At 35.4% G+C, this 24,666-nt stretch overlaps 1 protein-coding gene across 2 annotated transcripts; it reads left to right on the forward strand.

The window, feature by feature from the left end:
• The first annotated feature begins 12,801 nt into the window (after positions 1-12,801).
• olfm3b (olfactomedin 3b) lies at positions 12,802-24,651 on the forward strand. Of its 2 annotated transcripts, XM_051124473.1 has the most exons (6): positions 12,802-13,039; positions 16,542-16,685; positions 17,275-17,430; positions 20,063-20,282; positions 20,394-20,500; positions 22,379-24,651. In XM_051124473.1, exons 1-6 carry the CDS (start codon positions 12,971-12,973, stop codon positions 23,054-23,056), a joined length of 1,374 nt encoding a protein of 457 aa, XP_050980430.1. In that variant the 5' UTR covers positions 12,802-12,970; the 3' UTR covers positions 23,057-24,651. The 2 variants fall into 2 exon arrangements, with proteins under 2 accessions (XP_050980430.1, XP_050980438.1); XM_051124481.1 differs by lacking the exon at positions 17,275-17,430.
• The last annotated feature ends 15 nt before the right edge of the window (positions 24,652-24,666 follow it).

Raw genomic sequence — 24,666 nt, forward strand, 5'->3', positions numbered from 1 at the left:
TTTTTTTACCTGCAATTCCACGGTTCCATGTTGTTTGTTTTTGTCTTATGCAATCTTGCAATTCAGTTTGGTGTGTGTGTAATATGTCCACCACAGAATAAAAATGTAATTGTGACTGTTCATCTCACGATTCTGACTTTTCTTCTCAGAATTCATCTTAGAGTTAATTGCGAATTAAAGGAGAAGTCCACTTCCAAAACAAAGATTCATATATAATGTACTCACCCCTTGTCATCCAAGATGTTCATGTCTTTCTGGACTGCTATGGTGCCCCGAGTTTGAACTTCCAAAATCCAGTTTAAATGCAGCTTCAAACGATCACAAATGTGGTTGTAAATGATCTCAGCCGAGGAAGAAGGGTCTTATCTACTAAAACAATCGGTTATTTTCGTTTAAAAAATACAATTTAAATACTTTTTAATCTCCAATGCTCGTCTTGTCCTGCTCTGAACTCTGTGTATTCTGGTTCAAGACAGTAGCAGTAGATTATATGAAGAAAAATGCTGAAATGTTTTCCTTAAAATACATAATTTCTTTACGACTGAAGAAAGAAAGACATGTACATCTTGGATGACAAAGTGGTGAGAAAATTGTTTGTAAATTGTTGTTCTGAAAGTGGACTTCTCCTTTAATATTTAGCAATTCTGACTTTTTCTAATAATGTTAAAAATATGAAATAAAAACTCAGTATTGTGAAAAAAAAAAAAAAGCGCAAGTACTTTATTTGACCTTCCAAATGGCTACACAACTAGAAATCAATGATTACGTTATAGTCACAACACTGTTCCAGAACAGAACACAAATATTCAAGTGTGTGCAGCGTATTTTATGGAGGACTGAACCTGGTAGAGTAACAGTGCACACTATAAAGTGGGGCAATTCCAACATTTCAAGGACAGTCTGGTGCTTCTGACTCACAGCCTGTAAATACGTTTTTACATTTAAAGAATTTATTACTGGCTATTCAAATGCGAGTTTTGAGCAGTGTAGAGAAGTGCTTGTTGTTTCTCGCTTCTACGATCACAAATGCAGACAAGGTGTTATGTTTGCGTGGCGTGGCACGACATGACTCAGCAACTTGTAAAAAGACAGTATCAGTCATTATAATCAGTAAGTAGGTCCTCACTAGACGTAACAAATGCCTCATTTATAATTTTATTGTTTTTGTCTCAACGCGTCGGGACACATCATCACAACATGGTACGTTGCGTAACATTTCCATCACATGTTTGAAGTATTCTGCAAATCTGACACGTTTCAGAAAGGTGGGGCAGAGAGGAGTAACAATAATGTACAGCTTGTGGAAAATAGTGTGTTCTTTGAACCTCAAACCATGTAAACACATTGCATTACACCAAATACACAAAATAATATTCTTTTTAGCATAACATCATATGACCCCTTTAAAAAAATCCCACAAATCTAATTTAAATGGGTAGAAAGACAAATATAACACTGGAAAAGTATGAAACATTTGGTAACACTTTAGAATACTGTTCCATCATTAAGGAATAACTACACAGGAACAAATGACTACTATTAACATTTAGTAACAACTATTAACTGACAAGAAACTCTGAATTTTATAATATGACCAAATGTAACAATCAGACTAACAGGCTGGGTTACAAAGTTTAATATGGGGTCAGATTTGACTGTGAGAGATGACTAGTGGTTAAAAGAATGAGATATAAAAGTAAATTAGCTTATATAGAAATGGTGTATTTACAATGTTCACATAAAAGGACTTTAAAACAACACGATAAAACCAGGTAAACTCAGTCTGATAAAAGAATACAGTTCATTTGTCCATACCCTAAAACAGTCCAAGAATCCCAGTGTGTTGATAAGTCCAATGTGAGTGTCCACCAGTGTATATACAATCCACAGAAAGTGTAATCCAAAGTTTGTAGATGGTGTCTGGAAAGGTGAGCTCTAAAAACAGCAACTCCTCAATCCAGGTAAGTGTTGTGACTGATCCCAATTGTTTGACATGCTGCTCTTTATATAGTTCCTGCTTCCTATCATGTGACTAGTCACATGACAGGCCAACCATACATTTCTTAAAGACATCCACACGCTTAAAATGTTAAGAGGAATAAAATGGACTAAAAACATGTGAAACACTTAAAACGCTATAATACATTAAATCATTGTAATAAATAGAGCGGTAAAACGTGTATTTTATGTGCCAATGTCACAACGTTATGATAATTTAGCATTAAACTTTAGTAATTAGAACTTAAAATAACCATGTATGAATGCATGGTGGTAGTGCTTAAGTAGTACTTTTTAGTGCTTAAGTACTACAAATTATTCTGAAAAGATAACAAAACCACTTCGAATTCTACTACTAATAACAATATAAAACTCACTAAAGATTAATGAGCTGCTAGGTTCATGAATATTAATCACATTGTCTGCGTTCACTCAAATTGATTTGCTAAAAACAGAACAGGGATGATAATAGGTGAGTTCCAGCCAATGAGATTGCCGTTTGCGCATTAGTTCCGCCTACTACACAGTAAAAATAGATGGGTTATTTTTTAACCCAATAGATGGGTTACACATATTGGGTCACTGTGTTGGGTTATTTTCTAAAACGTTGGGTTATTTTTTTGAACATCGTTGGGTTGTTTTTAATAATAACCCAGGGTTGGGTTTAATTGGTTCCCGCGGCGACAGTTCAAATTTTAACGGTCGACAGTGACTGACGACAGAAGAAGCTGCTGCTGCATCAGTATGAGGTGAGTAACAGGGTTTTAATAACTCTTATAACATTATACTTATACGAAGAACGTGAAATGCACTTCAAAATTGAACTTTTGTTGTTGTATGTTTGTTTTTTTAACGAAGTTGTAGTTTCCTTTAGTCAGTGTATTGTAACGTTACTGCGGAGAATGAGCTCCATTGTAAACGAATAACTTCACGTTAACTTAGCTGTCCCAGTTAGGTCGCTAGCAGTAATAAATTAAATAAACATTAGCAGAAAGTTGTAAAACTGTTTAGAGATGTATTACAGTAACCTAAAGTTAATAATGTATGGTGGAATGTATATAGGACTACTTATGTTACTGAAATCACCGTCTTCCATTACTACAGGTTTAGTATTATTTTACAGCTGATGAAGGGTTCTAGACATACGGTTTCTGACTACAGTTTGTTTGGTCGCATTAATGGTTATCACATTTAACTTTATATGGGAAATGGCTAATGTTAAATGAGACATTTAAACCGCGCCGCACGAACCTTTCAACTTCGGTCCATATAACGTTAGGCTCAGACAGATGCGCTCAAATTCAGTTAATTCTCTGTTTAGAAAAGTCTAAAAATAATCACATTTCCCAAAAGAAAGACGTGATGGGAGAAACGAAGCTTTTCAAAGTTTCGAATCAATTAAACGGATCGCTTAATTCGCAAAATGATTCACTGCTTCCAATCGTTCGTGACACAACGGCGACGCCTGCTGGTCAAAACAGGGCAAGCGTCAGTTGTTTGGAAAGCGAGCACTAATTGGAATAACACTAAATGTGTTTTTATGGTTTATTTATATTGAATATTGTTATGCATATATTAGAATCGCCTCTAATTACAGCCATTTCTCTTATAAAGCTATGACAGATTTGCATGTTTTTTTAAATGTGTACTAAATGTGTTTATACTTATTTTTAGACATTGGGTTCTTCAGTGAAGGAAATTTTCCATAGCCAATTAACTGTAAACTATTTATATTAGTGATCCATATACATTACCAGTCAAAAGTTTTTGGACAGCAAGATTTTTAATGTTTTTAAAGAATTCCCTTCTGTCTAAGCCTGCATTTATTTCATCCAAAATACAGCATTTAAAATAACCGCTTTCTATTTGAATATATTTAAAATGTAATTGTCCAGTCTTTTCAAAGCTTTTAAAATAGAAAGCAGTTATTTAAAACAGTAAAAATATTTCACAATATTACTGCTTTTACTGTATTTTGGATCAAATAAATACAGGCTTAGTGAGTAGAAAAGAATTCTTTAAAAAACTTTAAAAATCTTACTGTTCAAAAACTTCTGATTAGTAGTGTAGGTTTTCCAACAATTATGAAAAAATGTTTCTAGTTTATCTGTAAAATGTTTCTTCTTCTGCTTCATCTTATCACAGAGGAAGGAGTCAATGAAGGAAGTTTTATGCGACCGGATGACACCAGCATTGCTGCACTAACTCCAAGAGAAGAAGTTTTTAGCATTTTCAACGGTGAAGCAGTGGAACAGAAGACCTTACTACAAGCAGTGGATCTGTGTTTCAGACATTTCTACATTTATGACATCTACTACCCAAAGCTCCTCTGCACCCATTTGCAGCACACAGTCTTTAATATTCCAGGAGTTCTTTCAACACATTACCTCTTCCTTAGAAACTTTGTATTTATTGATCCGTAAAAACTTTTTATGTTGCTGATTATCAGCAAGTCCAGCAGCCAGCAGATTTACTTTGTTTTATTATTATTATTATTATTGTTATTATTATTATTACTTGTGTTTATGATTTTTTTTGTTTTGTTTTATTGATAAAAGTTTGTATGTTATGTTTGTTTTATTTGTGCACATTTGTGTATGTGTTGATATAAATAAATATGAATTGATACACATTTATGACCCTGGACAACAAAACCGGTCATAAGTATCATGGGTACATTTGTAGAAATAGCCAAAATTGCATTGTATGGGTCAAAATTATCAAATTTTCTTTCATGCCAAAAATCATTAGAATATTAAGTAAAGATCATGTTCCATGGAGATATTTTGTAAATCTCCTACCATAAGTATATTGAAACTGAATTTCTTAATAGTAATATGTATTGCTAATAACTTCATTTGGACAACTTTAAAGGCAATTTTCTCAATATTTAGATTTTTTTGCACCCTCAGATTCCAGATTTTCAAATAGTTGTTCTATCCTATCAAACCACATATTAATAGAAAGCTTATTTATTGAGCTTTCAGATGATGTTTATATTTAAATACAAAAAACTTGACCCTTATGACGGGTTTTGTGGACCAGAATCACATTTGTTGGTTTTGAATTCAGTGTACATCTTGAAAATATGTCAGTTGTGTGTGCATATTTGTGTTTTGAATGTATTATATTTTCACATTCTTGTACACTTATTTTGTAAACATTTGCAGTATGACTGTTTTACATTTAAAAATATATTTGTAAAAAAAAATATTTGCATATTTAAATAAAATATTTATTTGAAAACAAAGTAGTGTTATAGTGTATTTTTATAAAAAATAAATAAATAAATAAAAACTGATATAAATGAATCTAAATAATTAACTCAACTGTTGGGTTACTTTTAACCCAACTGGATTTTAACCCAATTCATTGGGTTAAAATAACCCATAGATGGGAAGGTGCTATACCAACCCATAGTTGGGTTACTAGTTGGGTTATTTTTAACCCAACATTTTTTAGTGAGTACCAGAAAAACCACCAGTTCCTAAAAGTTGAATTCCAAAGGAACGTTATTTGGACAAGAAAATACAGCAAAGAACATTTACATGTAGCGCGTCAGTTCTGCATGGTATATAAGACAATCTCATTTTGTGTCTTTCTTTGCATGTGTGTGAGACAAAGTGACGGCTAGTCGTATCCCTTCACACTAGAGTTTGAATACAGGTACGCTGCACATCCATTCAGATAAACTGAAAATAAAATGATAATATTATAATAAATTATATTTTATTGTCAGTAACGGTAATGGTGTTGTAACAGGGGAAACAGTAATTTGTTTGATTACTCGTTACTGAAAAAAATAGCGGTGTTAGTAACGCTGTGAACACTGATCTGGGAAACTGAAACCAGTGCTACTTACATGCTTCTCATCTCACACCGCCAATTTCACGCTCCCTCTTGTTTCATACAAACACAACTGGTGCCATCAAGTGTCTCAGTAATATGCTGTAATGAAAATTCCTCTCAGAGTTTTAAAGAAAAAGTTTACCAAAAAATGACAACCAGGCCATCTAAGATACACTGTAAAAAATTTCCCTGTAAAAAAACGGTAATCTACTGGCAGCTGTGGTTGCCAGCATCTTACTGTAAAAATACAGTGTGCTACTGTTTTTGAAATTGACAGCAAAATGCAGTTTTGTCATCTACAGTATACAACTGTAATTTACCAGCATATATCTGTTAAATTACATATATGGATAAATTTCATCTGAACAAATTTGGAGAAATTTAGCTTTACATCACTTGCTCACTAATGAAACTTATGTAGTGAATGGATGCTATCAGAATGGGAGTTTAAACAGCTGATAAAAACATTACAATAATCCACAAGCAATCTACATGACTCCAGTCCATCAATAAATGTCTTGTGAAGTAAAAAGATGCATGTTTATCATTAAGATGTTACGTTTACGTTCACTTTTACATGTTGATTGAACATGTGTGTTGGCAGTGTATGTACACATCTACCCTATAATGATACAAATACATGCAGTGGTTTTTAAGTAATCTGTAAAAATAATATTCCCTTTTTCAAATCGAGCCATTCTCAGCCCGCTCCCAGGATAGTTGATTGACATGAGCGTCTTACCTCAGACCTGCCTTAAATCAGCTGTAGGAGTCCGACCTCCATTGTTTTGATGCCGGAGCAGGGAGGTAAGTTAGACAAGAATATCTCCGATTGAGCAGTTGAGGTGTTGTGCTGCTGGATGTAATAATGAACATAGCGGTTGTCATTTACTCCCGACATCTGAGCCGCTGAAGATGCAGTGGATTACGTTTGTTTGTGAATGGAATGTGCCAAATCATTTGTGATCCAGCTTAAGGGTTTTTCTTTAATGAATCTTTGCAATCACCTTTCCTAATAACGTGATAGTTAGCAAGTTTAGCGGATAAACGTGGCTAAATGCGGCTAAAGTAAACAGGCTCATTACTCCACAGAGAGAAGAGAGGGACGGGGCGAGAACAGGATGAGTTTTTGCAGAGCTCATTGTGGCAAGGTAAAAAAGGTGTTGTTTTACACTACCATTGAGAATTTTTAACCAAAGTATATTATAGACTTTTCATTAAGACCCTAAAGAATCATATCAACTTGTGGAAAATGGGCATCCGAAGACCCCTTCAAAACCATTGCTTCTGGCTGAAATGCGAGTCCTCTATGCATAATATTGCTTCCTTCAGTGAAAAAGTTGTCACATCTGAATCAGGAAAGAAAAAAGTTCAGATCAAACATTTTTTACAAGTAAAACCAGTTCTAAACAAATATGCCAGTAGAGTTTGATGTTAAAGGACAAAAAGTAATGTACAGTCAATTGTACCTTGCATAAAACAAAACTCAAGGCACAAGGCACATTATCCCTTATGTAGTTCACATTTCATATCTTCTTTTATCTAAGTGTAAAAAATCTGCCCATATGTATATGCACTGAATAATGAAAAAGATAACTGCTCACTGGGACATGGTTATTGATTTTTTTTCTCTTTCTCTACTCGTTGACACATGTTGGCTTGAGGTCTGAAGACAGTCTCTGAGATGTCTGTCTGCAGCTGCTTTGAGCTTTGATACATAGCTAGATTGATGTGTGCTCAGGGGGGTGGGCACCTCCTGGAAAGACCAAGGTGACTCCTGCAGCTTCTGCAAGAAAGGAGACCAGTTTTTTAAATTAAACTCATATGTCCTTGTCTATACAAGAGTAACCATTTAAAAGGGGCTTTGATGAGTATTATTATTGCACATGGATAAAATTTGCCATTTCACACCACTAAGTTAATTAAACCAAATGTCAAAAGTATACCTAACATGGCTAACTGTGAGCACAAGGATGCCCTGCTTATCCCGCCATTTGTTTCTGGCCCCAGCTGGGGCTGTCTGGATTCGGTGAAGCATTACCTAAACCCAGCTTATTTTAAAGTGTTTAGTAATGTCTTTAAATGAGTGTAATTTCACTGACATTGATTGTAAACTAATATGACGCTAAAGTAAAAAACAAAACAAAAAGGTTTTCTCTTTTGATAAAGGAACAGATAAGACAGGAGCCTACCTCTAAAACAAGGACAGACTAACCACACATGTTGCCAAGCAACTAATTGAGAATGTGTGCAGAGGCACAGTGAAGTTTGTGCTCCAACTTCTGATGAGGCGATTTTAGCATATGCAGATCTGTAAATAATACGTAGAGATTCTTGTTTTTTCTAGTTAATAAAAATAGCATGTAAACAGTTATGGGTCAATTGCGAGGCAACACATTATAATAGGCTACCTTCAGTTTATAATCTTTCCTTCTATGGAGTGCAGTACATTAACACACAAATGTCATGAAACTGTATATATTTTTTGTATTTATATTCATATTTCAAAGTACATCATTTATTGAAGTTACACAGTGTTGCCAAGTTATAGCTAGTATTATCATTAAAGAAATAGCCTATGTTTTGACACTGATAACCTTTTGCTGATCCCTTTTTCTAAAATTGTTTAATATTCTGACAATGTTTTCTGCACTTATTTCATGCACTTATCGTGCATTATCTGCCACAGCACAACACTTGAATCTGCAGCACTAATCATTAAAGGGGTCATGACATGAGAAATCAAATTTGCCTTGATCTTTTGGCATATAAGAGGTCTTTGTACTTGAAAACAAGTTTCATAGCTAAAAACATCCCCATTATAAATTAAGCATTTGTTTAATCAAGCTCCAAAAATGGCTTGTTTAGATCTGAGGTGCAAGATGACGTTGCCTCCAGAGCAAGACAGGCGCATAGTCATTTTCTTACTATTAACCCCGCCCATTGGCATTCAGTCTTATCTTGTCGTCAATAAGACAAAATGAAGTGAAAGAACATTCGCTTTGACATGTTTGGTTTAAACAGCTCGTTCACGTTTTTGTACAGATATCAGAAGGATCCTAGCATACGGAACAAGTGGATAGTTTATTTTTAATGTCATCCAGGATCATGTCAGTGTCATTTTGTAATCGAAGCACAGTGTCATGTAGAGTTCACAAAGAAACATTTGTTGAAAGAGTAAGCGGTACTAGATCTGACTGCAGCTGCATCACAAACGGTAAGTAAATGATTTCATGCTTTATCTGGAAATGACCGTTTTATCTTGATCATGTTGTCAAAACACTCACATGCAATACCGAGGGGGCATTGATACTGTTTCCTATGCAATGACGTTAGCCAATCATAACAGTGCCGATTACTGAGAAGCCTTAAAGGACAAGGTAGACAAAGTGGTTGTTGTTTTTTGGTGCAAAAACTTGCTAATAGCATTATAAGTAAACCTCAAGGAACATATTAAATTGTCATGACCCCTTTAAGCGACCACTTTTGTCTGATTCCCCAACCACTGACTTTTATGAGCAGATTCCTTCTACTAAATCAAAACTTACTGTGTGTAAACAGTAGGCTATAGAGGGTTTGTATATGTCACGATTTGGTCAGTTACCCAGATACATGGCCATATTGGTTGTATTCGGATGTAAACAACAGCATGGATTGCATGGTTAATGTACTACTGAATACATTGTTCTGCTAATTTATGCTGTCTAAACCACTGAAAAAAACATGTGGAAGCTTTTAAATCCTACAGAGAAAGACTTAGTATGCAGGAAAAGGTTGACAAACTGAAGTTAATAGGTGGTAAACAAATGTACAAGCAGTAATAATGAAGATATTAGCCTAATATTTCACCTACCTGACTGGAAATGATAAGAACAAACGCAAATGTTGTCATGATTCTTGCCCTGGAAATCCTGGTTCAGTTTAGCCAACCACAAACGCCTTTTGTTCCTCAGACAGTTTTTTTGCGCTCTTCTCCTTGATTTATTATAACTTTTGGCAGTCTATAGTACTAATGTTTTTCCCGGGTCCGACCAATTAGTACACTCCAAAACATGACAATAATTACCCATTTTATCCAAAATAATCAGCAAAATATGCGAGTTTCGTTTGGTTCAGTCAAATCAAATCAAATCACCTTTATTTATATACCGCCTTTAACAATACAGAATTGTGACAAGGCGGCTGTACAGTATTAAATAGGAAATAGTACATCAAAAATGCCAAGGGCAACAGTAAACACTCAATTTTTAGGTAAAGGTAGTTAATCAAATACAATAAAATAAAATACAGTATTGTGTGAAGATAAAGTTAAGATAAAGTGTCCCCACTGTTCAGTGGCACTGTTTACATTCTGTGGTGCCAATATGGCCGACTGACGTTGACACGTTGTGAAAACACTCTGCAGAACCTGATTTTACCAAGTATGACATGTTCCTGGATCAACATCTTTGTTGACCCTGGAACAACATTGTGATTAACCAATCAGATTTGAAAAAACAGTTTATAGTTTGTGAAGTTTAGGCTTACAATCAGTGTTTGGTGCTTGTACATCAGTGTCATTCATCTATCATTTCCTCTGATTTCAGGGATTACTCATGGGTAAGGTTAGGTTTAGGTGTAGGGATGTGGTCAAGATTAAATTTTTGGATTAAAATGTTTTTCCAGGGTCAACAAAATATGCTGACCCAGGAACACATCTAACTCAGCAAAATCAGGACGTGCCAAACACTTTATAGGGGATAGGGGCGTAACGTCACGGTTCTGAGCGTTTTAGTCATGGGAAGAACCTGTTCTGTTGTTGGATGTAATGTCCGTTCGCACAATCAACGGGGCAAAAAAATAGACAACATACTTTCTTTTTATTGTTTTCCGGCCTGGAAACTTTACATGGTGTTTTTTTTTTTTTTTAATTTTATAAAAATCCTCAAACATCACTGTAATTATCAGTTATGATGTTGATCTCACAACAATTAAAAAAACAAAAACATACAGAAACATATTGTCCCCATTTTTTAATTCGTAGATAATCAGTGATATTTTGACCACTAAACTAGTTTTCATTTCAGAGAAAATGGTCAGCTTAATATTTTCACAACTTGGCGGTTTGTAGGCTTCCTCTGTATAGTACATTTTGTTCATTTAATCGACTTTTCAACATTGTTTTGACACATTTTCATGTAGTAACTGGTTGTTTTAAGTCTCGCCCAATGTGGCATCACAATATGGTGGCGCCCTCTTGTTTACGTCCCAAAATGCACTGCGCAGTGACATCGGTTGCCAAGCTCTGTTGTAAGTTTCACAAACGCACGACTCTAATAAGCCATTTTGGAGATTCAAAACACTTAAGAATTTTATGGTCCATTTACACCAAAAACAATAATGAGCGTTCACACCAACCAATAATAATTTCGTGTTTGTTATGAGTCATCTGCAGCTTTAAATGCTTGAGTTCCTTAAATCAGAATAGATTCTGATTGGCTTTCAATGTTTTATCGTTCATCAGCTAGGAAAAAAACCTGAACGTTATTCCAACGATAGTTAAATTAAATTGTTATATTTGTGGGGCGAACTTAAAGGGGTCATCGGATGCCCATTTTCCACAAGTTTATATCATTCTTTAGGGTCTTAATGAAAAGTCTATAATATACTTTGGTATATACCCTTTTTACCTTGCCAAAACCAGCTCTGCAAAAATCATCCCATTCTGGTCGAGGCTGCTTTAAATGCAAACGAGCTCTGCTCGCCCCGCCCCTCTCTTCTCTGTGGAGAGACAAGCCTGTTTACTTTAGCCACATTTAGCCGCTAAACTTGCTAACTAGCACATTATTAGGAAAGGCGATCGCAAAGATTCATAAAAAACCCTTATACTCACTTCTGCTGTAAGTGAAGCTGGATCACGAATGATTTGCGCGAACATAGATGGATATATGTAGATCGGGAGGCGCATTCCCTTCACAAACAAACATAATCTACTGCATCTTCAGCTGCTCAGATGTTGGGAGTAAATGACGTCCACTATGTTCATTATTACACCAGCAACACAACCTCAATCGCTCAATTCTTGTCTAACTTACATCCCTGCTCCAGCATCAAAACATGGAGGTTTGACTGTTACAACTGATCTGAGGTAAGACGCTCATGTCAATCAACTATCGTGGGAGCGGCCTGTGTGGATGTGACACCACAACGACAGGCATCTGAGAATGGCTCGATTTGAAATAGGGAATATTATTTTTACAGATTAGTTAAAAAGCACTTCATGGATTTTTGTCATTGTAGGGTAGATTTGTACATTCACTGCCAACACACATTAATGTTCAAACAACATGTAAAAGTGAACTTAGCATCCGATGACCCCTTTAATAAAACTTTAATAGTGTGAACCTTTAGTCAGGCAGTTACTGAATTCTGAATCTGACTTACTTAACCACAAGATGTAGTAATTTGTCGCTGGAAATGAAGTCGAAATTAGTCGTGAGGCTTAAAGTCCTTGTAATTATTGATTGTTCACATAAGAATGTAGAAAGAAAGATTATTATGTGTTTTACTAAAATCAGTGATGGTTTATAAAATGAATGAATGATTTTACCATCTTTTGGTTGCATTTTATTTAATATATAGCTTAGTTATGACCAATTTTATTACATTTAAGCCACCTTAAAAAGTACAATTAAATCGCGATTCTTATTTCCAATATTCTAATAAATTGCTAAAACAAGCCTTAATGGAATTGTTAAAGAGCCAGAATCGTTCGAATCTTTACGATTTCTATCCCTAGTGAGGACATTCTTTGATGGATATTTTGGTTGTTTAATCTTTACTTCCTACACTATAAAGAAATAAAAGTCGTGATTTCATCTCTTGAAGTTGCACTTGGATATATTTTAGTTTGAGTAATGAGTGAGTAACCCCGCACTGATTTGCTTCAATGATGTAACATCCGCTGAGAGTCTCCACACATCTCTCAAACTTTTCTGCGCCCGGAGCGACGATGAAAGCGCACGCACTTTCAGCGGCTCTATCAAGGGTCTCCGATCCCAAGATACCGACAAGAAGCTCCATCTGAAACATCGGAGAGTGAATCAGGTTGTAAGAGAGACGTAGGAGGGAGACTGGAGGCAGAATGCGGGCGCTGTTCGTGGTGCTGAAACCGCTGTGTTTTCTCGCTCTGCTCGGCTACTGCCCTTCCGCGGTGAGTGCTGCGCACCTTCCTGACTTTACATAGACAGAAACTTGACATGTCTGAGTCCCGCTCCTACTACATCACTGAGTCATTGAAACGAGATTTATGCAAAGTGTAAAACAAAGCTGGCAATGTGCTTAACGATGTCTGCTTATGCGATAATATCCTATCCAGAGCAGGAGAAAAGGAAATGCGATAAAACTTAATCTGGGTTAAAATATTTACAGATGTGAGATACTTTACAAATGTGATTTAAAAAAGCAAAAAGCCTTATTTTCTATAACGTCCTGTATGACTGCAGCACAAAGGCTCACAGATAATATTTTTAGACCCTCTATTTCTGTTATAGTGAACGAGCTACTGTACATTAAAGCTTTCAGAAAGCATACTCTCTTATTTTAAACTTCAAAGGCTGTTAACGTACATTAGTGGTTTTACACTACATATCAGGTTCGTTTTTTAGTTAAATGCCATATATTTAAAGTAAAATATAAAGCTTATGATACAGTGTATTTTGTATATTTTGTTCGTGTTGTAATTATAATGAAATTTGCATTTTCTCACCATTGTGTCCTTTAAAACTGTAATACTGGAATATATTATGCTTTGCACTGTAATACAAATTAAGATGGATGTTCACTACTGTAAGTACAAGAGTAACCTATAGTTACAGTAATTACGTGCAGTTACTTTAAATATAAGTACAGTGTAACAGCATGTACAGTATGTAAAAAATGGACAATGCAATACATTTCAACATCATTTTTAACCTCATTTAAAGTATTATTATTTTCAATAGTAATGTTCGTAATCTAGAGTTTTTGATGTTGATGAAGTGTTTAAATGAGGAAATGTTTTACTTCCTCAGTCTATTCTCAGCACTACTATTAATCTGTACACAATCCCTAATGGGTCTATTTAGCACTGGGTCAAGATCAGATCTGCATCGTTCAGGCACAGCCAATTATTTGTCATGTGACACCCAAATAACTGCATGAATTTCATGTCATTTGTGACCGGAAATAAAAGCAATCCATAGTATTACTGAGAGTGTCATGAGGATCTCTCATCCAGTCTTAATAAACCCAGCTGTGGGTCTTATTTGAGGAGCAGAATCCCTCTGCTCATATTTCATAATGGCAGAGAACTAGCAGGAAGTACCCATCCAACTTGGATATGTTACAATTTGCTGAAATTGCAGTTAGTTGTTAGTTGCAGCAGCATCAGGAAGTGTGCCAGAGAGTGTAAAGAACTCTCTTTTTCAGCTCGGCTGTAAAAGGCTAGTCCCCAGAGCCGGCCTTTCAGAGCCCGCTGCGAGAGTGGAAAAAATGAATGTGGGTGTTTACAAAGCGGCTTTATTGTTGCAGACAATCTAGGGAAATTTGGGGGGATGAATGGAGAGAGAGGCTTTATCATGAAGGTGTTGCGACGGGGTGCTATTTGTCGTCAAAACATGCTATTTATGGCCTGCCATGTTTTAGTGGCGTGTGCTTGAATTGCTTTCAGAATTCTGATGAATCAGTTTGAATCGAAATAAATATTCAGTGGTGTACACAGTTACTGCACAATATTTCTCCTGCGCTTTTGTTATATGATTTCAAAGGAAGCCAGTTCTTATAGAGTCAGAGACACAGATTTAAAGGAATAGTTCACCCAAAAATAAAAGTACTCACTCTCAGGCTATCCAGGATGTATAGTATGGATGTATTTCTTCATCAGAACAGATTTGGAGAAACGTTAACATTACATCACTGCAGTGAATGGGTGCCGTCAGAATGAGAGTTCTAACTGCTGTTAAAAACATCACAGTAATCGACAAGTAATCCACATCAGTCCAGTAATTAATGTGTGCATAGTCCATAATCCATAATAATGTTTCCTTAAGTGAAAAAGTTAATCTTCTGTTGTCCTCTCAAATCAAAATCCACCAGCATGTTTAGAACTGATTTGGACTGTTTTTACTTGGTGCTTGCTTTGTGCATGTTTCTCTCCTGATTCATCCAAGATGACTTTCCCTGGAGAAATCAATATTATGGACATTTTCAACAGTTTGAAGTTAAAAATGTCTTATTTTTAGATTTGTGTCTTACAAACATACAACTTCTCAATTAACATGACAGTAATTGATGAACTCACGTTGTGCGGATTACTTGTGGAATATTGTGATGTTTTATCAACTCTGATTCTTACGGCACCCATTCAATGCAGAGGATTCACTGATGTGCAAATGATGTAAGACTAAATTTCTCAAAATCCTTGATGAAGGGAAGAAACTCATCTACATCTGGGATGGCCCGAAGGTGAGTAAATTTTCAGCAGATTGTTTGGGTTAAAAGTCAAAAGATTTTTAACAGTAAGATTTTTAATGTCTTTTAAAGAAGTCTCTTCTGCTCACCAGCCATGCATTTAGTTCATCCAAAGTAATTTTGAAATATTTTTACTATTTAAAATAACTGTTTTCTATTTGAATATATTTTAATATGTAATTTATTTCTGTGATCAAAGCTACATTTTCAGCATCATTGCTCCAGTCTTTTGTGTCACATGATCCTTCAGAAATCATTCTAATATGCTGATTTGCTGTTCATTCATCAATATTATTATCAATATTTAAAAGAGTTTAAATTTTTTTTCAGGATTCTTTAAAGAATAGAAAGATCCAAAGAACAGGATTTATCTGAAATAAAAAGCTTTTGTAACCTCATACACTATACCATTCAAAAGGGGGTAAGGGTGGGAAGAAATTATTGAAATTAATACTTTTATTTAGCAAGGATACTTTAATTTGCCCAAAAGTGATGATAAAGACATTTATAATGTTACAAAAGATTTCTGTTTCAGAACTTTCTATTAATCAAAGAAACCTGGAAAAATTCTGCTCAGCTGTTTTAAACAAACTAATAATAATAAATGCTTTTGAGCAGCAAATCAGAATATTAGAATGATTTCTGAAGGATTATGTGACTGGAGTAATAATGCTAAAAATTCAGCTTTGAAATCACAGGAATAAATTACATTTTACAATATATTCAAATAGAAAACAGTTATTTTAAATAGTAAAAATATTTCAAAAAATGTACTGTGTACTTGCTGTACTTTGGATCAAATAAATGCAGGCTTGGTGAGCAGAAGAGAATTCTATAAAAAAAAAAAAAAAACTATATATACATTTAAATACAAAATTAAATGATATGCATATTTTAAAATAATTTGCATATTTACTCAATAGTCTCTCCATATAACAAATGTACTGAAATAAGTTATAAACTGAAAAAGGATAACAAAATGAAGCACTGAAAGTGAATAATATGCATTGTAAGTTTATTGTAGTTCTCACTAAATATCCACATTTCAGTTTCACTCTACTGCTTAAAGCATGCTTGAGGCATGAAAATCAGATTATGTCACATTTTATGTCATTAAAATTCATTGCATTAAGAATGTCATTTAGAATTTTAAATTGTAAACAAAAACACTAAGATATGTCATGCACGCCTGTGTATGTTTGCAGACCATCAGACCAAAGGAAGGCTGGCAGGTGTACAGTTCAGCGCAGGATGCAGACGGCCGCTGCATCTGTACGGTGGTGGCACCAGAACAGAACCTGTGCTCCAGAGACGCAAAGAGCAGACAGCTCCGCCAGTTACTGGAGAAGGTGTGTGTGCACATAATGTGTGTCTCTAAAGTCGCTTATATTGAGATGTGGTTTAGATAACAAAAGCTCTCATTTCAGCAATTTGAAAGCATTATGCTAGACTGCGCGCCATTGTCATCTATTAAGAATGCCACGGGCTTCTCTGCAGCTGATTATGGAGGAGCATAAAGATGATGGTAATGGTAAAAGGCCTGAAGGTTGTTTTATGCTCCCTCTTGTTCCTACTTTCTACGATTTTCTTCTCTATTAAACTAAAAGTCTGTTATAGTTATTGGCCCATAAGACGTCTCTGTGTCTTTCTTTGTTCGGTGGACGCTAATGAAGGAAGTATGAGGGTTAACCGATACATAGTCTCGTTTTTATTCTATTTTAAATGTGTCAGCTGTGGTGTGTCTCTGAGAACTTTCTGTCTTTGCTTTGGTTGCGTTGAGTGGAATTATGGAAATGCAGAATTCCTTGGAGACATAGTGTCAGGGCTGATTTACACCGGGTTGAAAATATAATTTAAATCTATCGCATCTTCCTTTTTGCAGTTCAAAGAATGATTAATGGATCCTAACTTCATTTCGGCCCATCTTCTTCTCTTAAGATTCAGAACATGTCGCAATCAATCGAAGTGCTGAACCTGAGGACCCAGAGGGACTTCCAGTATGTCATGAAAATGGAGAGCCAGATGAAAGGACTCCGATCAAAGTTTAGACAAATCGAGTCAAACCGAAGAACATTATTGACTAAAAACTTTCAGGTGGGCTACCATTAAAGTCATGCCTCAGAGAAAATCAATGGTCCTTTCTCATACAAACAGAACGGCTTGAAAAAGCCACATTCTTGCCATTACTCTCCAAGAATGAAAAATCAAATCCCACTTAAAAGCTTCTTGTCATTATCCTTCAAAAACGTTTGAAAAGGCCACACGCAGTTCAGCGTTCCTGGAAATCCTGTAAACCTCTAAAGGTCATGTTTTACTTCCAAACAATAATATAATTTAGGTCTAACATGTCATTGTTCTTGCTGTCTACCGGACAAGCTGTGCTGTGCTCTTACATCTGTTTCTGTTAAAGGGGACATGTCATTAAAATTGGACTTTTTCCATGTTCAGGTGCTATGATCGGGTCCCCAGTGCATCTACCGACCCAGAAAATGTGAAAAAGAACAACTCACTAAAGCCTTTCCATAGATGGCAAAAGTAAACACATCCTTCACTTAAGTAGAAGTACAGATACTTATGTTTAAAAATACTCTGGTAAAAGTAGAAGTACTGACTACACTTTTTTACTCAAGTTAAAGTAAAGAAGTATGAGCTTTGACATGTACTTAAGTAAAAAGTACCCATTACTACTACCTGTTTTAGTGTCACGCTGGTAACTGGACCTTGTGTCAAAATAACTTATATTCAAAATGTTGGTAGCTAATGAATATATCAAGGCTGAACAACCACTATGTAGAACAGGCAGGACTGGGACTAAATTTCAGGCCATCCATGTCATCCCATTCACCAACAGCAAATTCTGTAACCATAGAAAACCCTATTTTTTGTATGGCCATCACATTAAGGTTTAAAAATTTAGGCTGGGGCTGTGCAAATTAAATAAAGGTTCTCTCTTGAACTGCACCTTCATTTCCATTTTCCTTTTCAGTCTCTTCATTTTCCATAATATCTCTCTGCATCTCACTTTGGGTGTTTACTTTTTCACTAATTTTCTTGTACCTGTCCCTTTTCCCATCAGCCATCTACTGTTATGAACAGAACTGTTTCCACCTTTTTGCAAATCAACCACCTCATTTTCGGTTTGCAATAACATAATTTTATTTTAGGTCAGTTTGAAGTATCACATTATGACCATGTGTTGTTTTATCTTAAAATTACTTAAATTCTATAGATTTAATAAAACTATATTTTCTAAATTGCCTACATGCCAAAATTAGTACAATAATAATTACATCATGACAATATCTTTACAGAAACAATTCTAATACTGAACATGTTATTGTATTATCATGAGTCATATTTTTCTCTTACCAAAATTATTATTTTTTTTTAATTTACTACCATAATTTTACTACAAATGTCATGGTTAGTCAATGGTTAGTGTAGCAAAACCATGGTTAATTTGTGGTTACCATGGTTTAACTATAGCAACCATGTTTTTTTTGTTTTAATTGTTGTAAAAGATGTGTTGTTATCTGCCCTAGCTCCCTCTAAACGTATTATAAAACAATGTCTTATAGCATTTGTTTGCAACTTTACAGTAAATAATAATGATGTCCTTTAGCATACAGTATTTTGAGCTATAATTAATTTAGTTTAGTTTACAGTAGCTATTATTAATTCTCTGGCTACTGCTAAGAGTTGCTTGCACTTAACTAAGTAAACAAAGACACTGTAGCCTATTTACAGATGAAACTAACCTGCACTTGAAGTCCTGAACAGGTCAGTAGTTTTGCCTCTCTGATCCACTCCATTCTTAAGTCACTTGCACTGATTACTCTGATAGAAACGGTCTGGCAGGGACACGGAGCGCGTGTGACCAATTCATTATTTAGAGATTTTATCGAATGGTGATCGACAAAATTTAGATTGAAACTAAAGTAACAAGTCTGGTTTGAAAATGTAAGAAGTAGAAAGTACAGATATTTGTGTAAAAATGTAAGGAGGAAAAGTAAAAAGTAGTCAGAAAAATAAACAGTGAAGTACTGATACCAGAAAAATCTACTAAAGTACAGTAACAAAGTATTTGTACTTAGTTACTTCCCATCTCTGAGCCTTTCTCTGCAAGCATGTGAAAAAACAAGCTGCTCAGATTTTGCTCCCCCGTGACGTAGGAAGAGGATCTTTTATATTACCACCCCTTAATCTGCACGTTTCCACCCACAGCACTGCCATTTTTCTGTTTTTTTTCCCCAGCTGTTTACCTTCACAGACATAAACAACTGTTTTTGTAACTCACATGTTTTTTATCATAAACTTGTGTATATTTGACATTTTAAGCGCAATAAGACACGAAAGAGAACACATGATACGTGATAGACATGATAATCAAAACCAAACAGATGTTTTTAGCAGAGTATCTGATGTACGAGCTGTAAAGGCACAGCTTTATTCTGGAAAAGGGGGCGGGGAGCAGCAGCAGCTCATTTGCATTTAAAGAGACATGCACAAAAAACAGCGTGTTTCTGCTTCCACTCAAAATGAGCATTTTCAAAATGATTTAATAAATGATCTGTGGGGTATTTTGAGCTGAAACTTCACAGACAAATTCTGGGGACCCCGAGATTTACATTACATACTTTAAAAAAAATAAAGCATAACAGGTCTCCTTTAATGTAAGCAATTCTTCCCTCGTGATTTCTGTTTAAATGTTGGTCTGATTTTGCAGGAGCTGAAGGGGAAGATGAATGAACTGCAGCCGCTGATTCCAGTGCTGGAGCAGTACAAGACTGACGCCACACTCATTTCACAGTTCAAGGAGGAGATCAGGAACCTGTCTCTGGTGCTGACGGCTATCCAGGAGGAGATAGGCGCGTATGATTATGAGGAACTCCAGCAAAGGGTCCTCGGCTTGGAGGGAAGACTGAGGAACTGTATGAACAAACTCAGTGAGTTGAATGCAACATTACTTGCATAAATATGTCTTGTGTGGTATGGTATGTGTTGCTTTAGATGAAGATATAATAGCTGACATTACTTGTCATTCTTCATCGTGCCAGCATGCGGTAAGCTGATGAAAATCACAGGGCCCACCACTGTAAAGACATCAGGAACAAGGTTTGGAGCTTGGATGACAGACCCTCAGGCTTCACCTAAGAACAACAAGGTAATAATCTATAGCCGGGTTTCCATCCAAAGTTCTAAATGTGCAAAACTGGAATATTGCATAAAACATTTGCAAATAAGCAGTGTTTCCATCCAAAGTTCTAAATGTGCAAAATTGGAATATTGCATAAAACATTAGCAAATAAGCAGTGTTTCCATCCAAAGTTCTAAATGTGCAAAATTGGAATATTGCATAAAACATTTGCAAATAAGCAGTGTTTCCATCAGTGTTTCCATTCAAAGAGAACAATATCACAAGAAAAGTAGGAGAAGCCACTAAACATAATGATTTTCATATATAATAAATTATGTACAGTTTGGAGGCAACAGACTTTGCTCAGGCATTTCAGAATGACTATAACTACATTTGAGACGCTGTGCATTGAGATCAGTCCGCTGATTTGTCAGGTAATACTGTCCCATTGCACAAAGTCACATGACTTTTTGATGTGCATGGAGGAATTTATGCGCAAAATACGTTTCGATCTCCTATTATTCACATGAACTCTCAAGTCAAAAAACATCTCAAGTGAGCATAAAAACGTTTTTGCGAATTAAGCGATTTTTTTCAAGAAATGTGCCATTTCCATCATTCATTTCTGATGTGATACTTCAAAATGTGCAAAAAAACAGGATAATGGAAACATGGCTATGCCACAGTGTTTGCTATACTTTTAAGCGGCATTGCTTACAGGAACTACTTTTATCCATAAAAAAAAAAAAAAAAAAAATTAGCTCCAACCATCTCTGTGACCAATCAAAACTTATAAAATGCAATAGGTTCATGAAACCCCAGACTATGTTTTCTGAGATTTTGGCAGAGGTGTTTGTGTTGCACATCATAGATGACAATGTTAGCATCCGTTAATTTTAATAGTTGGAGAAAACTGGTTAATTTTTAGCTTTTTTGCGCTATTTTCATCTTCCGGGTTTAAAATCTACATTGTGCTGACATCACAGTTTGTACAGGAACTAGTTTTATTCATAAGCAAAAACATTAAAAAAAAAAACAAAAAACCCTTAGCTCCAACCAGCTCTGAGATCAGTCATAACTTATAAAATGTAATCTAAAGCAACGGGAGAAAAAATATATTAATTAATAAAAATCTGATAAAAAGAAACAAAGTTAATATTGTTAGAATATTAAAGTAAATAAACTGTATTAAACAAAAATACATTTTTATATATGAATCATAGTTTTCATTTAATAGTGATCCATAACAATAACTTGTAATATAAATAATTTAATATTGATCAAAAGAAACAATAAAAACTTTAAGTTGTTAACAAAATTGTAATTAATGTTGTTCTTTTGAGCTTTCTATCCATCAAATAATCCTAAAAAAAAGTGTCTTGGTTTCCACAATAAATAAATAAAAATAAATAAATAAGCAGTACAACTGTTTTCAGCATTGATAATAAAAATGAGCACCAAATCAGCATATTAGAATGATTTTTGTTCATGTGACACTGAAGACTGGAGTAATCGCTGTTGAAAATTCAGCTTTGTCATAAGAATAAATTGCATTTTAATATCTATTAAAATATTCACACTATATTAACATAAGTTTGACTATATACATGTATATCATTTCTCACTTCAGCATGATGGTTTGTGCACTCCATGCTGCCATTAAACAAATTTTTTGACATTTTAAGTTTTTTGTTTTTTGTTTTTTTAAATCCCACTGACGTCCCACTTATGTCTTCTGTTGAAGAATAACTCAGAGCTCATGGGGAGATGTCTTAAAGGGTTTATCTGTAAACATCAATTTCTCTATGGAGTTTTACTTCCTAAACCCTATTGTTGTGCTCTAAATGATGCATTCGAATACAAGTTTCAAATGTTATTCATCACATTTGCAATGTTCTAATGCAGGTCTGGTACATGGACAGCTATACAAACAACAAGATTGTCCGCGAGTACAAATCGGTAAACGACTTTGTGGCTGGGGTCGAATCAAGAACCTACAACCTTCCGTTCCACTGGGCGGGAACTAATCACGTGGTCTACAACGGCTCCCTGTACTACAACAAGTACCAGAGCAACATCATTGTCAGATACAGCTTTGAAAGTGGCCGGGTCATGACGCAACGAGCACTTGAGTCCGCCGGATTCCACAACGTCTACCCGTACACCTGGGGCGGATTCTCCGACATTGACCTGATGGCCGACGAGCTCGGTTTATGGGCCATCTACGCCACCAATCAGAATGCAGGGAATATAGTGATCAGCCAGCTGGATCCTCTGACCATCCAAGTGCTCAACTCATGGAACACAGAATACTCCAAACGAAACGCAGGTGAGTCCTTCATGATCTGCGGCACGCTGTACATCACCAACTCCCACCTGACCGGGGCTAAGGTATACTACTCTTATTCCACCAAAACTTCTACTTATGAGTACATGGACATCCCTATCCATAACCAGTACTTTCACATGTCCATGCTGGATTACAATGCCAGGGATCGTGCACTTTACGGCTGGAACAATGGCCACCAGGTCCTGTTCAACGTCACGCTGTTCCACATTATTAAAACTGACGATGAATCCTGAGGGATCTACCCTGAGGTGAGATGGAAAACTTTGATTCTGCAGTTACACTGATCTGTAATCGCTGTGGTATTGCTGTGAAATAATGGGTTTTATATATTTTAATCAAAAGATGAGCTTAGTTTGAGGTTCAGTGCCTCTGGAGATGTCAGTTAGCATCGCACTCCTCCATTTGTAAAACAATCATTATTACACTCAAACTCGGACTCAGATAAGGACATTCATGAACTTTTAAAACTATTTAAATGTTGTTTGTGCAATTTTTGATGCGTAGCAGTGGTGTTCAGCTATAATACTCGATTCAGCAAAGAATGTAATGAAAACGTTCAACTAGAAACTTAGAAACGTTAAATAAAATCCTTGTTATGAACATTATATACTGATCTGTCAAACTGTGACTCTTAGGTATAGCTTGTACAATGTTTAGAGGAGTACAGACATATTTTTCAGCTCTTTTTATGATGTACATCGAAAGGGATTGTTCTTACCATTACTCACCATTATGTAGTTCCAAAGCTTTATGGGTTTTTTCATCTGTGGAACACAAAACAAGATATTTTGATAAATATATCTGCACAATGGAAATCATTGGGATCCCATGTTTGGTTCCCAGTGTTCTTAAAAAATATCACCCACAGAGGGAAGAAAAAACATGCAGATTTGGAACAAAATTGAGGGTGAGTAAATGTTAACTTTCATTTTTGGGTAACTTGACCCTTTAATGCTTTCAAATCAATCCATGCTCAAATTATTTCACATTGTACATTGTAATTACAATTAAAAATGTTACTTTCATTGTTCATGGTTTGACATTGTTTCTGTGTACTTCAAATATATATATACTGTATAGTCTGAGAAAAGAATTAATCTTTCAACTTTCCCACAATAGCAGGCAGCAGTCAAATCTGTGGTGTTTTTGTCAGAAATGCTATTCAATAATGTTACCGCTACCTCATATTTCCAGATATAATTCAACAAAGGCTTTGTTCATGCTTTTATTTTCTGCCCAAGGATACTTGTGGATGAGAAAACTTTTGAAATTTCTGAGGGCTTTGTGATTTTGCTTTTGATGTTGATGAGAAATCATATGAGTTTCATCACCAGCAAAGAGTTGAGTCTTTATTTACTGACAATGATCAGACAAAAAAAAAAAAGTAATCTTCTCTTCTGTTTATTACTTATTCAGAATTCCTCTCCCTGCTAAAAGATGGTGGTGAATATTCAGAATGTTCATACATTGACACAGAAGAGCTAATTATGCTGTTGTTTTCTCAAAACATGTGATTCAACCAGTTCTTTGCCAGAGGATGCTCTATCAATATTCATAAACTTGAATGACAAATATCTAAAACAAAGTCATTCAGTTTCCCCTTAAAGGAACATTGGCACATCTTGTTTCACTTCCCATCTGCTGATGCAGAAACAAGCAACAACGCTAGTCTGACGAACACAATCTCACTTTAGCCAACACATCTCTGCAGGCTCATGATTCAGAGAAACATTATTCAGCAGAGTGAGAATAAGTACGTTTATGTAAGGGATAATGTACAGTCAGCCGGGCATTATTGCAAAATAAACCCTGATAGGAGGATCTTGGGATCAGGGCTTGTATC

The sequence above is a fragment of the Labeo rohita genome, chromosome 2 (assembly GCF_022985175.1).
Source record: "Labeo rohita strain BAU-BD-2019 chromosome 2, IGBB_LRoh.1.0, whole genome shotgun sequence".
NCBI lineage: Eukaryota > Metazoa > Chordata > Actinopteri > Cypriniformes > Cyprinidae > Labeo > Labeo rohita.

What these genes read in the sequence shown, in the direction of transcription:
- olfm3b (XM_051124473.1), top strand. Translation starts at nt 12,971, where the DNA reads ATGCGGGCGCTGTTCGTGGTGCTGAAACCGCTGTGTTTTCTCGCTCTG. An exon ending in TCGGCTACTGCCCTTCCGCG is followed by an intron (nt 13,040 to 16,541) that starts GTGAGTGCTGCG and finishes GTATGTTTGCAG; the next exon opens with ACCATCAGACCAAAGGAAGG. An exon ending in GAACTGTATGAACAAACTCA is followed by an intron (nt 20,283 to 20,393) that starts GTGAGTTGAATG and finishes TCATCGTGCCAG; the next exon opens with CATGCGGTAAGCTGATGAAA.